Below are 18,384 nucleotides of genomic sequence, written 5' to 3' on the forward strand. Positions count from 1 at the left end.
AACAAATAACTCCATTTTTTTTTATTGCATGAAAGACACAGACACTTCACCCAAGAAGATACAGAGAATGCAAATACACACGTAGAAAAGCTTGACATTATCAGTCATAATGGAAATGAAAAACAAAAGTACATGAGAGGGGTGCCTGGGTGGCTCAGTCAGTTAAGCATCTGACTCTTGATTTCGGCTGAGGTCACGATCTCATGGTTCCTGACATGAGCTCTGCATCAGGCTCAGCACTGATAGTGCGGAGACTGCTTGGAATTCTCTCTCTGCCCCTCCCCCACTCATGTTCCCTCTCTCTCTCTGAAAATAAACAAACATTTAAAAAAAGTACATGAGCTACCACTATACAGCTATTACAATGGCTAAAATGAAGAAGACTGACCATATCAAGAGTTAGCAAGGGTGTAAAGGAAATGGAACTCTTATACAACCACTCTGGAAAAACACAGTTCGTCAGTTTCCCAAACTGTTAAACATATATCCAACATACAATCTAGATAGACATCCCACTCCTAGGCTTGAACCAAGAGAAATATAAGTCTGCTCAAAGATTTATACAGAAATGTTTTTGGGGGCGCCTGGGTGGCGCAGTCGGTTGAGCGTCCGACTTCAGCCAGGTCACGATCTCGCGGTCCGCGAGTTCGAGCCCCGCGTCAGGCTCTGGGCTGATGGCTCAGAGCCTGGAGCCTGTTTCCGATTCTGTGTCTCCCTCTCTCTCTGCCCCTCCCCCGTCCATGCTCTGTCTCTCTCTGTCCCAAAAATAAATAAACGTTGAAAAAAAAATTAAAAAAAAAAAAAAAGAAATGTTTTTGGTAGCTTTATTTGTAATAGCCAGAAGCTACAAACAACCCAAATATTCATCAGCAAGGGAATGAACCATAATAATCTGCGGTGTATCCATACAATGGAACACTAGCAACAAGAAGGAATCAACTACTGGACTTGCCACAACACAAATGAATCTCTAATTATGCTGAATAAAAGAACCCAGATTTTTTTTAAAGATGTATTTTTATTCCATTTATATGAAATTATAAAAAAAGCCAATTAATAATGTACAGTGAAAGAAAGCAGGGCAGTGGTAACCTAGGAATGAGGGAGTGAAAGGGAAAGGTGGGAGAGATAGATTCCAAAGGTGCATGAGGAAACTTTGGGGGCTAGTGGTTAGGATCACTATCCTGATTTTCTTGACTGCTTTACAGGCATAAACACATGTCAAACTTATCAAAAGGTACACTATAAAAATGTTCTGTTTATTATATGTCAACTTCACTTGAATAAAGTGGTTTATAAAGCAAACAAAACAGGTGCAAAAACATATTTACAGGTTATATTCCCTACATACCACTTAGTAAACATATGCACACACACACATAACAACTGTAGGCACATTAACTAAAACTTAAAGCCCTAGTGAGGAAAAGCTGTTTCTTATTTCCCCTCTCCCTCCCCTTCATCTCCTACGCTCTCATTTAAAGAAGAAAAATAAAAGCAATTATACCACAGCCTCAATAAAAAGAAGTAAACCTTTAGGTTTTTTTGTTTCAAAATACGAACAAGTAAAAAATGGCAAGGAAGGAAAATGACGGCTTGGCACAGAAGGAAAGCTAAATGGTACTGGGAAGAAAATGGGGGAGGGGGGAGAGAACATTTGGAAAAGCACGGACAGCATTGCTTTTCCAATAAAAATGAACTTGTACCTAGGTATCTTCGACGAGCTACTTCTACCATTGCCATATGTCTGCTAGTCAATACAGCATAAATAGTAAGTATTAAATATTGTTGAAGTTCGGGAAGCAGTAATAAAAATGACACGTTCCCCACACAAAATGTATTATACTGAGTCACTGTATCTCTCAACTTGCCATCCAACATGTTTTGAGCTACCTCTCTTTGCCACCCCTTGGGATCTAAGAACATAAATCATAATATTTATTTAAGCAGGCATTTTCTTCCCCAAAACTTCCATTCTAGTTTCCAGGCTTTAAAAGTTCCCTCTAGGTAAAATCAGTTTACTAAAAATCTCACAAAATAGCTCCTCTGTCCCCTCACAATGGGAACCCATTGTAATGAACACGTGGCTGAAAATCTAAATTATGGTCTGAAAAGATAGGCACTCAATCAGAGAGCTGGTATTCAGCCCTCTAAAACACTCAAGTAAAGAATTTTTGCCTCAAGTCAATACAAGAAAAAGGGAGATGCCATACACGTATGTGCTGCACATCTTTATCTCTCTCCTAGGGTTTGAGGGGTTTGGCTATTTCCCTTCTTCCACCTCCAGCCTCCCATCCAATATGATGGCTGGGTTATTTGCGTAGAGAAGAATTCAAGAGCAATAGCTTTTGTGGTGAGAAAAGCTATATTCGACTTGTGCTATGGCGCCTTCAGTGACAAAGCTGGGATTCCAACCCACGCAGGCTGGCTCCAACCATGCTCTTGACCATCACGCTGTATTACCTCTTGTACTGAAAGAAATGCACATGCTCAGGCCATAAGCAGATAGCCAAAATACAAACTCTGTTTTCTCCCATTTGGTGCACCACCAGAAAAAGTATTACTTAAATCCTAATTACTGCATTTTTAGTTGCTAAAAATAACACAGGGGAAAGAACAGCAACCTAAGTTTCAAAATCTCCCAAGGCATCTGCCATTTTATGATAATCACTTTATCACATTCAGGCAGACTGTGTATATTGTTAGGAGTGAAGTTATATAATAATAGCATCTCATAATGTTGTTCTCTAGGCAATGTTTGCTTAAAAGCAGAATTCAAAAGGATAAAGCAACGCAAAGAGAGAAAAAGGCAGAAAAAGCAACACAAGACCAAGAGCGATAAGGGACTAGCTTAAGTAAGTATCAAGAACCAAAAAGAAATTTTACTTACGGTACTCAATAAAAAGATCCTCTAAGTTTATTAAACTACTTATCCCACAAGGAAAAAAAAGAACTGGTGTGGAACAGGGAGAAAAAAACATGCAATTTATTACAAAAGAACTGGATTTTTGCCCTTAGTTTCCACACCAATAACTGAGTCACCTTGGTTAATCCCTTTAACTCTAGTAGCCACGATTTTACCAAACAGTAAAATGGGTTTAAAGCTCCTTCCTGGAGCGGCAGCATCCTTTGCACATCAAGTTAACATATGCAACTCGTATTTTTATATCCCTCTCCCTCTCCATCTATTACATGCTTTCTCAATCTCAGCACTATTGCTATTTTGTACATACAGGAGCAAGGGTGGGTTGTCTCCTGCACTGTAGGATGTTTAGCAGCCCATCACTGGCCTCCATCCATTACATGCCAGTAGCACCCCCTTTCCAGCAATCATGACTACCAAGAATATTTCCAGACATTGCCAAGTATCTCCTGGGGGATGCAAAATTTCCCCAGTCAGGAAGCACTGTCTCTGAGTGACAGGTACAGCTCTAGATGCTGGGGACACTGCAGTGAACAAGACACATACGGTGCCTATCCTCAGGAAGCTTACATTCTAATCCCAAAGTGGGAGCTAAGGAGATTAATTTTGTCTATAATTCTCATCCAAGCCAGTTAGTCACCATCAGTGGCAGATAGGAAGACAGCCATAAGCACATAGGTTTAGCCTTAATTTTATCCCTTTATCAATTAGGGATATTAAGTGCAATTCTGTACTTAATACTTTAAGGGAAAAAAATTAAACAGTGGTTAAAGATATCTTGTCGAAATAAAACACTCAAAAATAGGTAATACACGTCTGAACCCACTGATAAATTTTAATTTCATTAAAAAGTGGGACAACCAGATAACACAGGCCTCCTGATATAATACAGGAAAAATATGCCACCACTATACTGTATTCTTGCAATAAATCATGTTTTTTATAAAAACCTAACCTGGATCTAATAAAGCCTATAGATTTAACTGTTAGTTTACAGGAAATATGATGGCTAGAGAAACATGTTAAATGACACCATGACACAATCTGCCCTAAGATGTAGAAAATTCTATTTAAAAATGACCCAGGTTCATAAGCAAACAAACAAGAAAACGCTGAGGAAGAAAGCTGTGCAGAGGAAGGAGACTATGCAGATTAAAAGTGATTTAAAACACATCAATCAAATGAAATGTGTTGACATTACTCAAACCCTGTCAGAATTTAAGTAAATATAAAAAGACCTTTTGAAAAAAAAAAATCAGTGAAAATTCAAACATGGACTGAGTATTAGATGGTATTAATTTCGTTGGGTATGGTAACTATTTTTTTTGTCTTTCTACACTCTTTTTTTAAGTCCTTATCTTTTTCTAAGTATATACTTCAATATTTAGGGGGGAAGCAATAGGGTGGTTTAGAAAATCTTTCAAATAGTATCCAAAAAAAGTAGCAGGTAGGGAGACTGAAGAAACAAGAAGGGTAGAGTGTTGGTAACTTCAGAAGCAGTATAATGGAGCCATGAGGATTCAGTATACTTAACTGTCTGTGGTTGCACAGACTTGGAATTTTTCAAATAGATGAACTACTCGACATATAAATTATATAGTAACATTTCATTCTATGTGCTCATTCAAACCCAAATACTATCTACCTGAAACACGATCCTACATGTTGGTTAAAAAGAAACGATGGTAGGGGAGCAAAGCCATTTGCTATTAAAATCCCCAACAGAACCGCAGCATAAGAATTACAGTCGTGGGTCGGGGCACCTGGGTGGCTCAGTCGGTTGGGCAACTGACTTCAGCTCAGGTCATGATCTCACAGCTCCTCAGTTCGAGCCCCGCATCAGGCTCTGTGCTGACAGCTCAGAGCCTGGAGCCTGCTTCGGATTCTGTATCTCCCTCTTTCCCTCCCCTGCTCACACACTGTCTCTATCTCTCTCAAATATAAACACTAAAAAAAAAATAAATAAAATAATGAAAATAAAATGAAATGAAATAAAATAAAATAAAATAAAATAAAATAAAATAAAATAAAATAAAATAAAATAAAATAAAATAAAATAAAATAATTACATTCATAGGGCACCTGGGTGGCTTAGTCAGTTAAGCATCTGACTCTTGGTTTCGGCTCAGGTCATGATCTCACAGTTTCCTGAGTTTGAGCCCCACACTGGACTCTGTGCCAGCAGCATGGCGCTTGCTTAGGAGTCTCTCTCTGCCCCTCCCCCACTCACGCTCTGTCTCTCTCAAAATAAATAAACTTTAAAAAATAAAAGAATTACGATCATAATTTTTTTTCATTCTTTCACTCACTTTGTATTGTTCTTCATCTAACCTCAAGGTTTCTATCATTAAGTTCCTTTCTTCTTTATAAAAAGGGTAATCACCCATAGAGATGCTGAGCCCTATTCTAACTCTGGTCCTAAATATTTTCTGTAATAAATGCAAAACTTAAGTTTATCCTAAAACTTCAAATAAACTTCTTTAAAAATAGCTTTGTATTTATGTGTTATCATTATAAGCCTCTAGGTGCAACGGTTTATCATTTTTTAAGGTTATTTATTTTTGAGAGAGACAGAGAAAGCAAGAGCAGAGAATGATGTGGCACCCAGCCTCACGGAACTGTGAAATCGTGACCTGAGCCGAATTCAAGTCAGAAGCTTGACCATTTGAGCCACCCAGGCACCCCTAGACTCAATGGTTTAAATTTAAACCAAAAAAAATTCTTCATTGTAGCCTAAAACATAAATAAAAGGTTCGATAAAAATTGATAAATGGCCTTCTTCCTCATTGCTTCATAACATTTAATTCCCAAAACTCCCATCTACAATAGACATCTACTTCACACACTTTTGTCTTTTCCGATTCTGTTTTGCAATTTACCTAACAACAGACATTCAACTACTACTGATGGCACTTTCAGAGACACAGATCCATCATGAATGTCCTCCTGTTCTGTAAGGTTGAACTCAATGATCGAGATCTCCAGGCAGCGTTGGCATCTACCACACGTTAGATACCCAAGAGCCCACACCTCCCTCCTGTTACTGAGAGGAGCTTACCTCAAATACTGTTTCAGGGCACTTGTTATTGTCTTCACTTCCCAATCTACAGAATTCTCCAGGTCCACCTCATTGCATGTTTTTACATCTGGTGAGCAAGCAGGCAAGAAAACAATAATTAAAACCTTGGACATCCAAAGGTCTTCTTGACTGGTTCACAAAGCTTCCATTTTTAAATGGCCAAACCACAAATTATTAATTCTGGGAGTCCTTATAAAAACGTACAAAATTTCTTCTATTATAAGCCATGTTCTATTATTAGACATTTGTAAGCAACTTCGGAAAACCCATAGTGAAGATCAAGGTAAAGGATAAGATGGGGCTGGAAGGAGGGAAGACCTAGGCATAGTAGACATTTCAATATTCACAACTACAAAGCATACACAGCTGTGATGACCACCACGGTGGTAGTTATTCTATTATTAAAGACACTACCCCACAGTCAGGGCTTGGGGCATGTAGCATCTACAGTATCTATACATTTTACCATGTTTCAGGTGGCATTACTGTTATCACGCTGTGTTATGACAAGGGAAACAGGCAGCCCTGTTAATGGCAAAATGACAAGTCAGTGGGAAGAAAGGACAGGAAGTTTGGTCCCACACTTCTAAGATCTGGACTCAACAGATTATCTTTCTGAAGATTAATGCACGATCAACCAAAATAGCAATATGGTAATACATAAATTTAAACTCAACTTTGACATTAACATCGTAATTTATACATTCATCTAAGAAATATTTATTGGAAGCCTCTGTGCAATGCTTCTGACATTCATTCTAACTAAAACTAGTTTTCTTTGTCCCGAAAGGGTGTTAATGATGTGTTTCTTCCAGATGCCCTTTCAAATAGCTAATAAACTCTACAGAAAAAGATGTCTGGCTAACCAAACAAACAAACAAGGGAGGGGAAAGGAGACAGTAAATTCTACAAAAGAAGAAATGAGGGGGGCCTGGGTGGCTCATCGGTTAAGCGTCCAACTTCTGTTCAGGTCATGATCTTGAGGTTCGTGAGTTTGAACCTCGTGTCAGGCTCTGTGCTGACAGCTGGGAGCCTAGAGCCTGCTCTCTCTCTCTCTCTCTGCTCCTCCCCTGCTCGCTCGCTCACTCTCTCTCTCTCTCAAAAATAAAATATTAAAAAAATTAAAAATAAATAAAAATAAAAGGGAAGAAATGAGTCTTGGTTGAAATAAAAGGAAAGGAGGGTGGGAAACAGAAAGGGAAAGGCCAGCACTCTGTATATGGTGGCACCTTGATCCTTACAAGGCTGGGCTACTCCACTCAACTGCGGCTTGGCACCAGAGAGGAATGAGTGCAGCATGTTCTCACAAACCTGGGCTTAAATCCTCACGGCCACCCTAAGCAGCCACACCACTCAAACCAAGTCACATGAACACCGGTCTGAACTCCGGGTTTTCATCTACAAAACAGCGATCATGTAAACACTCTCACAGAACTACAAAGAGTAGCAAAGCAAATAAGCAATGTGTACCTTGTTTAAATGAGTAGGCAATTACCACAACCGAGTCACTAAAAGTATAAGCATTCAGTGGTGGTTCCTACTCAAAGGGAAGTGTAGTAAATGGGTTATGATGACAGATATTAAATAATCAGTAGAAACTTGCCTCGTTTTCTACACCCCATCATCCAAAGGAAAAAATCAGACATTCCAGGAAAAGACTTGATTTCTCCCTCACTCCAGAATGATGTTTCAACTAAGAGCCAAGAAAACTAGTTGTTTCAGACTTTTTTTTTCCCTCTCTTACACTGTATTTATCTATATAGGGGAGGAAACATCTTGTTAGTATTTCCTCTTTAAAGGCACTAAAAAGAAAAGCCTGTCAGAACGGGACCACTGCATTCAGTCAGGCATGTCACTTAAAAAACTTTAGGCTTGGGCATGAGGAAGGATAGGTGACAACTCACCTATCTCAAACTATGCTATTCTCAAACTTTCCAGAAACAAAGTAAAACAGGAAGTGATGGTTATTTCACAGCCATAACATCATACATATGAAGTCAATTACTCAAAAGTCTAGAGACTTTTTAAAGCACTTCAACAGTTCTTGATTACAGCAACTGACAGCAACATGCAATAAACTACAACAATGGCAATTGACACTGATTACATTTTGATCAGTTCCTACAATTCAGAACTCATTTGTTACCAAGCTTGTCAGACAAGCCACAGATACATTCAAGGAATCAAATTAAGCACCCTGATTAAAGGTGCAATCCTTTATAACTGGGACTAAATAATTCTGTTCTAAAGGCTTTGCCAACCCATTACTTCAGTAACTGAATATTCTCTCTCTCATTAAATCAATTATTTAAATCTCATTTTAACGTACAAGTCAGATAACATTTTCAATCAATTCGCTCCTGGCAAATCAGCATTTTAAAATCCAGGAGGCTTCTAAAGGAAATCTTTTATTTTCATCTTTCTACCAAATTATCATTCTATATTTCGAGAATCATAGCCTTTCTATGGAAAAGTAAGCCACCCTTTGAATTCATGGAATAAAAAGTGGCTGTCACATCAGAGGCTAATGACTACATAGTGTCTATGGTACTAATCCCCTATTAAATTTTTACTGTTTTCAAATAACTCAATCATACCTAGCAGTTCTTTAGAATCAGTGGATGCACTGGGACCAGGTAAATTTGCTAATAACTTACTTGGGATTCAAACTTATAAATGCATTTGAGTGTTCAATCAGAATATACATTCTACTGTAAATAAGGAAGGGATTTTGCTCCCTTATTGACTAAGAGACAACACCTTTATGTACTAGTTAAAACTAACAAGCACAGATACAGTTAACTGTTTATTTGAGTGAATGTTTCATAATTACGTAACCAGTATTTTTTTTTTTGAAACTGGAAATTTTCAGCCCCACCTAAATGCAAAGCACCTAAATGCAATATTCCAAAAATTGACCTGGGCCCCACTTTAAAGTACTTGAAGGAGCACACTGATTGAATGAATTTTGAGAATATACATTATAAATCCAAAATCATAATTTTCACCTATATTAGTTTACTTTGTTTTCCCCAATGTATATGAAAAAGCTGTCTTACAAACAAATAAGGTGATTTTTTTTAAGTAAAACTTCCAAGTTAGTTGTATATCTTGTTTTCTATGGTTCTGTGTCTAAAAATAAAATCCTGCCTATTTTGCAAGTTAAATTTAGAAATAACCACCAAATTCACCAACACACTTACGCTGCCACCACATTTTCTTATAATTTCCCCTCCCTGCTCTGATGTTTTCATTCTTCAGTGGTGAAGTGGGAGAACACTGACAACTCTAACCCATCTGAGTTCTAACCTGCCAATAACTATTGTAATTAACCTGCTACATTCTCACCCCATTTACTAAAAATCCATGACTCACCCAAACACACCTCATCCGGTATTTCTCCCTTCCCTCCCCAAGTGCTCTAAAGTTACTACGTAAAAAACAAACATAAAACTTTTACAAAGTTACATGTCTATGTGTGTGTGCCCTCTGTTAGAGCAAAAGGGGAAGAAAAACACCTGAAAAGGGGAGGAAGACAACTGCTCAGTTGGACTTTGTATGTATGTATGTGTGTATATATACATATACATATATATGTATATATTATGTATGTGTGTGTGATTATATATATATATATATATATTTTTTTTTTTTTTTTTTTTTTTTTTTTTTTTAACTTAAGAAGTGTGGTCCAGGGAAAGGGAGCTGAGCACTACCTTCTGGCTCCCAGGATAGAAGACAACTAAGACAACAACTCCCATCACCTGACCTGACCTGGAGGAGTAGATATGACATGTCTATTTAGAGGACTTTCTGTGGTCAACTGCCATTCGTACTCCTTCTTGGCAGAGGAGAGAAGAAAGGGGTGGAGGAAACAGGGGTGTGGGGGAGAAGAAGATGGGGAGAGATGAAGAATGGAAAGAAAGATTTTTCTTTATTTTAATCTTAAATATGAAGAGTGAAAACACACCAACAAGTGAAGAAAACATGGAAGATACTAAGCATTCATCCTTTCTTTAGAAATCATCACAAACTTCTACACAAGAGTAAATACTCAAAACATTTCAAACAAACAATACACACGTTATATAAAAATGACAGTAATATTAAAACATCCAAGTAAATAATTAGTTCTCAAGAACTAAAGAACCAAGTAAACAGAAGTTCTTGTCAAAAATACTAAATGCCTTGGAATTTTTTCTCAGACATAAAAAAAATGGATTATTTCTCATCTCTACAAAGAAAAATTCAATACAAACAAATTGTACTTTGAAAAATCCAAATCTGAAATACAAATTACCTGGAGGAATAGCAACTTAAAAAAATAACTGCTTCATACTGGGGCACCTGGGTGGCTCAGTCCATTAAGTGTCCAACTTTGGCTCAGATCATGGTTCCTGAGTTCCACATCGGGTTTGTTGCTGTCAGCACAGAACCCGCTTCAGATCCTCTGTCCCCCTCTCTCTCTGCCCCTTCCCTGCCTGCACTCTCTCTCTCTCAAAAAATGAATAAATAATTGCCTAATACCAAATGGGCAAAATCATCAGAACTCCTGGGGCAGGGAGAGTGGGGACACTGGTCTAAAAGAGCAAAGCTAAAAATCTGGCAGACTCATCCGGTGTTTTTTTTTTTCCTCTTTAAGATATAGAACCCTAGAACAACATAGGGAGGTGAGATAAGATGGAAAGAAAGAATATCCAGTGGATAGGGTATACACAACTACACAGAACTCTTAAAATCCTTTTTTTGGAAGAGGTATAAATTATTTATTTGAACACTTAGTGAATGGGATAGAAGGAAAAAGGTATCTTAAGGGAATTTTAAATTAAGATTCAGTGAATAAATCTATTTTGTCAAGACCTAAAGTTTGAGTTGGTAACAAAGTAACAAGAAAGCAATATTAATCCTAATAAAAAATCCAAAGTTTGTGACTGACAATCTTCAATTTCATACTAGGAATTATTGTAAAATAATTATTGTGGTAGTGCCCAACCCCCCTTTACAAGGAAATAATCAAGTCAGTGTCATCCCTCTCATCAATTCTTCAACTTCCTGAAGAAATGCTTCTTGGGAAAACAAATTTCCTTTGTCAGCAACTGAAATTAGGTTGTATCGCGCTTGTATCCTAGACTTCTCTGCTCTGAGTCTCATGGAAAGTGAAAACCGTTTTCCAGGTCATGAATTTTTGAGGGTTTAGATATTTTAAAACACCTTGCCAGTAAGGGATTATCTTGAGACATTTCCCATGAGCAGAGGAAACTACCACCTTAGTTCAGGGATGCAGATCAAGAGGGATTTTATGAGATTAAGAACAAATTTTGAGACAGCTTAACACTTCCCCGTGACCACAGAGACACCCTTGTTTGAACTTCCCTTGAACACGAACAAGAAGACAATAAAAATAATGCTGGGATCCTCAGGACCAATTTACTGCCAAAGTGTGCCTTTCAGCCAAAATATCCCCTTCTGATACCAACAGCCTTCCAATTCTAATCATTATTACACCATCTTGGAAATGAGCGAAGTGTTTCTAATTTTAAAATTAACTAAAAGCAGATGCTGTAGCCCCATTAAACTCTTCCAGCTGCTACTGAACCACTGGCAACCTGAGTCTATTTAATTTGGAGACCACTAATGGTAAAAAGGAAAATCTGACCGCCAAAATTGCACACCCAAGTTAAACCAGAGAGGCAGAAAATGAAAACAGCTCATGAAAGCGAATGTATTCTAAGACAGCTCTCCAACTGATGATGGGCAATTTTTCCTGCAGTTAATAGCTAAAAAAAGGTTATTGCTTATTAAATCCTTAATTCAAACACAGCCAAACAAGCAATCCTATCTGTAACATGTCAGTTGATTTTATTCATCTTGGTTTATGCTTCCTAAAAACGAGTCCTTCCCACAATGCTTTAAGATGCAGACAGGTTTTAAATGCATCTACAGCATACCTGAGGGCATTGTTAATACTGATTAATTAAAGTGAGATATCAAGTTAATTAATATTTAGCAAGGTCAAAACGACAGATTGGTTTGACATACAGGCCCTCAAGCCTGATGAGTTATCATCACTCCTCAAGAGGCAGCCAGCTTTGGGGCAGGGAGAGAGGTAGGACACCTTACAGGTGGCACCGAACCGACAGCGGCGTGTCATGTAAAAGCGCTTTGTCATTCACGCAATGTCTGGGGTAATGAAATGAATTCACTTGCTGGCTTCCTCTAGTCTGTGATGCCAAAGAACACTGTGTTATCAGCACAGATGGAGCATGCATGGTTCTGGAGAAGAGCCTGGTGCAAACTACGAACAAGCCACTGTGAATACCAATGAGTCCCCAAGAATCGGATCCTTGCTGTCAAGTGACAGTTTTGGAAGCAACATAAAAATGAGTGAGTCCCAGTGGTCTTGTCCAACCAAATGTACTGTCAAGACTCTGGACAGGCAATTTGGAAGCCATGCAAATCACAGAGGCCTGGCTGCTACTTTCCTGTGAGAAGCAAGCACAAGACGACATTCACCCATGAGCTGCATTCTTTTCTTTTCTTTTTCCCCCCATTTACTAAGAAATGGAACACAAGGTAAGAGGGAGTGGAAATCTGTGCTGAGACAAACACTAATCTACTTCTCAGCATCAACTACCTCTGCTCAGGAGAAAACTCATCGAGGCACCCAAGTGTGCTGTATGTTACTATGAAATATTAAGTTGTAAAGTCAATGAACATAAACAAACAATGCATGGAAAATGATTAGAAAAGAGGCATACCCATCAACATACTCAGAAGTCTCTGGACCTTTGAACTCACCCCCACAACTCTGTACAATCCTTGGTCATTTATACCTATTGGAAGAGACAAAGTGTTAGCAAAATATAAGACAAGTCATATTTTATTTTTTTTTTAAATTTTTTTTTTCAACGTTTATTTATTTTTGGGACAGAGAGAGACAGAGCATGAACGGGGAAGGGGCAGAGAGAGAGGGAGACACAGAATCGGAAACAGGCTCCAGGCTCTGAGCCATCAGCCCAGAGCCTGACGCGGGGCTCGAACTCACGGACCGCGAGATCGTGACCTGGCTGAAGTCGGACGCTTAACCGACTGCGCCACCCAGGCGCCCCGACAAGTCATATTTTAAAAGCTGTCAGCAAACAATTGTATTCAGAATCTTTGCTAACTCACATTAGCAGCATTCCTGTTGACTATAAAAATAAACGTTTGACAAAACCAAGTGTTTACCAACTTGTTTTAGCAGCTTGGTATTCATGAGTTATGGTTGGAAAATAATCTCATAAAAACAGTGTTCCATGTGCACAAAATGTAATGAGTCAATGTTAATGAAATAAGTTCCTTAAGTAGTACTCATGTGTACCAATGCATTTTGTAAAGATGCATCCTAACTTTCACGTTGTTTTTCTTGAAAAGTTCAGCCTTTTAAAAATAACATGGTGCTGATTAGTACACAGAAAGAAAATCATTATTTAAATGATTCTTTAAGGCAATGGAAATCCATTCAAAACTAAGGCAGAACTGTTTTTGTTTTTGGTTAAGAGCTGTTACATGCACTGTCCAGCAAGGAGCTCTGAAACTCCCAAGGAACATTACTACAAAGTATACATCAGAATGAGCCAAATCACAGCATTCTCTCTCTGCAGAGCTGGGGAAACAAAGTATCTCTGGGCACAACAGATGAGCAATAAAGGCAAGAAAATATATTGTCAAACAGAATTTAGTATATTGAATACATGGCAATATACACAGCATATTGATTTGAATAAACCAACTGTAAAAGGGCATTTTTGAGGCAATTGGAAAACTCTGAGTGACATTAAGAGTATGTCAGAAAATGTCTCTATTTTTTTTAAGGTACATACTGAAAAGAGTGAAAGGAACCTATCTGAGGTTTGCTTTAAGAGCAAAGAAGGGATAGATGAAGCAATTTTACCAAAATCTTAAGTGTTGAGCCTGAGCCATAAGAATATGGGAGTTCACTGCACCACTCTCTCTACTCTTTTTATGTTTGAAAGCTTTCATGATAAAATAACGACTTTGAAAAATCATGACTTCTCAAAAGAGTTGCAGCTTGCTGCAGGTGTTTGTTTTCTGCACAACCAATGTTAAAACTAACAAGAACAGAACTGGCTGAAAAGAAGATGATGCCTCTAATCCCCAAAGTTTCCCAAACACAACAACACCAAAAAAAGCCACGGAATTTGCCTAGGAGAGCTTACTTTCTTTTCATCTACTCACATGGGTGATGAAAAGACCAGACAGGGTCCGAAGGGCTGGCTTCCAGTCAAGACTCAGTCACTCCTGAGCTCTGAGATCATGGGCAAGATGGGAGACCTGAGTCTCGATGATGTATCTGAGATCAAGGACAGCACCTTGCATTTTGTGTTTGGTGGGGGGAAAACACTGAGACGATACCAAGACATGTACTATCAATTGTAACACATGGCACACATAAAAGCTCTTATCACTCCTTGCAAAAGCAAGTCTTCATTTTCCTTTTCTCTATTTTGCCTTTCACTTATTTCTCCTTAATAATTTTTTAAGCTTCTCAAATGTCCCATTTGTCTTGTATATGCTACATTTTGCATCCCCCCAAAATCCATATGTTGAAGTCCTAACCCTCACTACCCTCAGAATTTGACCGTCTTTGGAAATAAGGTCTTTAAAGGAGGTAATAAAGTTGAAATTATGTCATTAGGGTAGATCCTAAAGCAGTATGTTTAATGTTCGTATAAGAAGTTGGGGGGGCACCTGGGTGGCTCAGTCGGTTAAGCACCCAAGTGTTGATTTCAGTTCAGGTCATGATCTTGTGGTTTGTGAGTTCGAGCCCCATGTCTGGCTTTGCACTAACAGCACAGAGCCAGCTTGGGATTCTCTCTCCCTCTCTCTCCCCCCTTCCCTTGCTTGCTTGCTTGCTCTCTCTCTCTCTCAAAATAAATCAACACTTACAAAAAAAAAAGAAGCCCGGACACACAGGGAGAAGATGGTCACCCACAAACCATGGCCCTCAGAAGAAACCAATCCTTGGGGCGCTTGGGTGGCTCAGTCGGTTAGGTGTCCAACTTCAACTCAGGTCATGATCTCGTGGTCTGTGAGATCGAGCCGTGCATCAGGCTCTTTGCTGATAGCTGGGAGCCTGGAGTCTGCTTCCAATTCTGTGTCTCCCTGTCTCTCTGCCCTTCCCCCATGCATGTTCTGTCTGGCTCTCTGTCTCTCAAGAATAAATAAGAAAATTTTTTTTAAATCTCTCTCTCAAAATAAATAAACATTAAAAAAAAAGAAGTTGGGACACACACACAGAGAAGCCAGTCACCCACAAACCAAGGACAGGGGCCCTCCAAAGAAGCCAACCTACTGACACATGGACCTCAGATTTCTAGCCCCAAGAATTCTGAGAAAATACATTTCTGTTGTATAAGCCACCCAGTTTGTGGGACTTTATTATGGCAATCCAAGCAAACACATACACCTTGTCTCTCAATTATCTCAACAGAGCTCAAAGAACCAGAAGAGCAAAGGCTAGCCCTTCAGTCTACACATATCTGTTCTAAAGATGCTTTGAATGCTAAAGAATCAAAGCAGCAGAGAGGCACCTTCCTGATGGGGAAGCTCACGGACTCCAAGAGAGGGAAACAAATTCAGGTCAGCCCTGCCAGGAGTTGATAAAAAAGAAAGGAAACTGTCAAGAAACACAAAAATCAGATTTTGAGCCTGCTACGGGAGAAAAGACTGGGCCTCATTCCTTCCTTCTCCTAGAAGCCAGAAGGCCATGTCCAGAGTTTAAAATATCAGAGGACTGTTTTTCAATACTACTCCATTTAAAAAACCTAAAATAGTTTGACCTCGGTGCCAGAAGCCAGAAGCCAAAAGAGCAAGTCATATTCTGCAGTCAAGCAAACGTGCATCTTTGAGACATGCCTGAAATGCACAGAGAAATGAAATAAGAATGTTACCTCAGCAATAATCATCACTCTGTGCTGGTAATTACTATCAGATAATTGATCAAGTTCAAATTCATCAACCTGAGAGAAGCTGAGTTAATTGCTAATGCATAATGAAAGGTGCAAGGGGGAATTGATGCTACTCAACAGTTTCTACATTTTTAAGATGAAATTCAAATAAACCTCATATAAAAACAGCTTAGAAACAGCATGTAACACACACACACACACACACACACACACACACACACACGTCACATAGGATTTTGTTTCTTGTTACAACATCCTTAAAAAGGTCTGAATTAAGAAAACTGAAACATACTTTATATCTCTGAACACACACATATCATTTAAAAGACAACAAATAAATACATTTGAAGAATAGGAACCAATCCTTATGCCAAGTCATATGAGTGAGTTTATCAGCCTCTCCAGCTTCTCTTCCACATTTTCCCCTTTCAGCCCAAGGAGTCACTATTTCTAATCACCACGTATTAGAATTTGGAAATTTTCTTTGACTTCCTCTCTGTCACTTTCCAAATTCACTAGGTCAATGTGCACAATTTCTTCACATTCAGACTCATCTCTGCTTCTTCAACACAGTCTTGAGTTTTATACGCACATATTTATTAAGACACCCCTGTAGGGAAGCACACACGACTATAATTCATTCTGAACATCATTTTTTCTTTTTCTTTTCCTTTTTCAAACCACACTGATTATCTAAATTCTCTGCCATCCCCATTTAAGAGTATGCCATCACTCAGATCCAGTCTGGATTCCTCTGTTGAAGTAGTAGGTAAGGCATAAATACACAAATATCTACAATGGGCCCTACCTCACCTACCCACATTTATTGTGGAGTATTCACCTCAACCAGAGCAAACCCCGGACAATCACCCACAAGTCACCAAATTCACTCCCTTCACTCCTCCCTCCAGGTCATCTCCTCGGACAGAAATGTTCTTCCGCCTTCTCTCCACAAATTACTCATCTGTCAAATATTTATTCATCAAATATGTGCCAGGTGCCGTTCTAGCTGCCAGAGGTTCAACAGTGAGCAAATTGAATCCCATCCAGACCTTCAAAACCAGATAAAATCCCACCTTGTCTAACACCAGCCTACAGTTGATATTCCCTTTTCCTGAACATGACTCATAATTAATTCCTCCGAACACTTGAATACATTTTAAAACAAGCCCACAATCTCTTATTCACAATTCCCAAAATCAAAGTCTGAATGCTTGACCTGACATCAGATTATTTACATTTGTATATTCCCCCGCTCAGTGTGAATACTCCTAATTAACTATGTTAAAAGTATGTCCACACATCTGGAGATGTGACATGCAGTATACCTTACGTCCCATACGCTTTCTAAAACACATCCAACCTCATGATTTTCAGATTAAGAATTGAGGACCTATGTTCTACCTTCTCTTTCCAAATACACAGAGACATGGAAAGATACTAGGTCAATCTTGAGTTTTGTTTTTAATAGCTTTCATGGTGCCTCACGTGGAATAGTTGAGTACAAAAAAGATATGGCTAGGGTCTTGGAATTAATTTGGAACTACAGATAGAGACTGGCCTTGGGCCAAAACAGACATTATAATTAGGAGCTAAAAACAAAGTTAAAATATCCAACTTACTACGATTTTTCTCGGGTAGCAATATTTCCTGATGTTATTACTACAACACTTTTTAACTTTTAACAAAAATTTTTCATCTGGTCAAAGTGCTATAGGCCCAAAGTTTTATTTTTGGGTTTTTTTTTTTTGTTTGTTTTTTCTTTTAATAAATAAGGCTGTTTCTGATCAGGAGGGTAAGTGCTCTCCATTACAGTGATGAGCAGCTGATGACAGCTGTCCCTGGGCAAAGTGGACAAGGTGAAATCAAACGTGTCTTACTTCCCACCGCCTGTCTCCTCCAATCTCACACAGTCCTGTCACTGAGTACCAGCCACATCTTTCTCGAGGAGAAAGTCAAAAAAAAAGAAATGAGTCAACTTTCATCATCATCTCTGCCCCACAGTCTCCCTCTTGGAACCCAGATGATGCTGCCAGAACCAGTCTATTCCACTCCACAAAACACCTGCACAGAACTACCTAACATCAGTGGGCACTCAGAGGCCCTGGCAGGTGGGCTAGAGAAGCAAAAGAGAAAATAAGATGCTCTGGAACAATAAAAGAATTAGATACAAAAGGAAAATAAAGCCAAAGAGGGTGGCTAAATTCAGTTAAACAACAGAGGTGGGGGCAAAGGCTAACATGGCCACAACTGGCAAAAAAATTTGTTGAGTAAGAAGAAAAGAGGAAGTGGCATTTAGAGTAAAGGAGGTAGAAGAGAGAAGACAGGTAATCAACACACACACACACACACACACACACACACACACACACAGGAAAGGTCAATGAAGAACAGAAGGAAGGAGAATTTGG

The 18,384-nt window shown here is 38.8% G+C and overlaps 1 protein-coding gene across 4 annotated transcripts in view; it reads right to left on the reverse strand.

Moving 5' to 3' along the window:
• The window catches only part of ARHGAP10 (Rho GTPase activating protein 10), a 323,489-nt gene that overhangs the window by 120,245 nt on the left and 184,860 nt on the right, over positions 1-18,384 (reverse strand). For all 4 annotated transcript variants that reach the window (XM_030312950.1, XM_030312949.1, XM_030312951.1 and 1 more), the window contains 2 exons: positions 12,761-12,835; positions 5,982-6,069 (listed from right to left, as the gene is read on the reverse strand). In XM_030312950.1, the coding sequence (XP_030168810.1) occupies positions 5,982-6,069; positions 12,761-12,835 (163 nt within the window). The remainder of the gene's footprint in view (positions 1-5,981; positions 6,070-12,760; positions 12,836-18,384) is intronic.

Source organism: Lynx canadensis, chromosome B1 (assembly GCF_007474595.2).
Source record: "Lynx canadensis isolate LIC74 chromosome B1, mLynCan4.pri.v2, whole genome shotgun sequence".
Classification (NCBI taxonomy): domain Eukaryota; kingdom Metazoa; phylum Chordata; class Mammalia; order Carnivora; family Felidae; genus Lynx; species Lynx canadensis.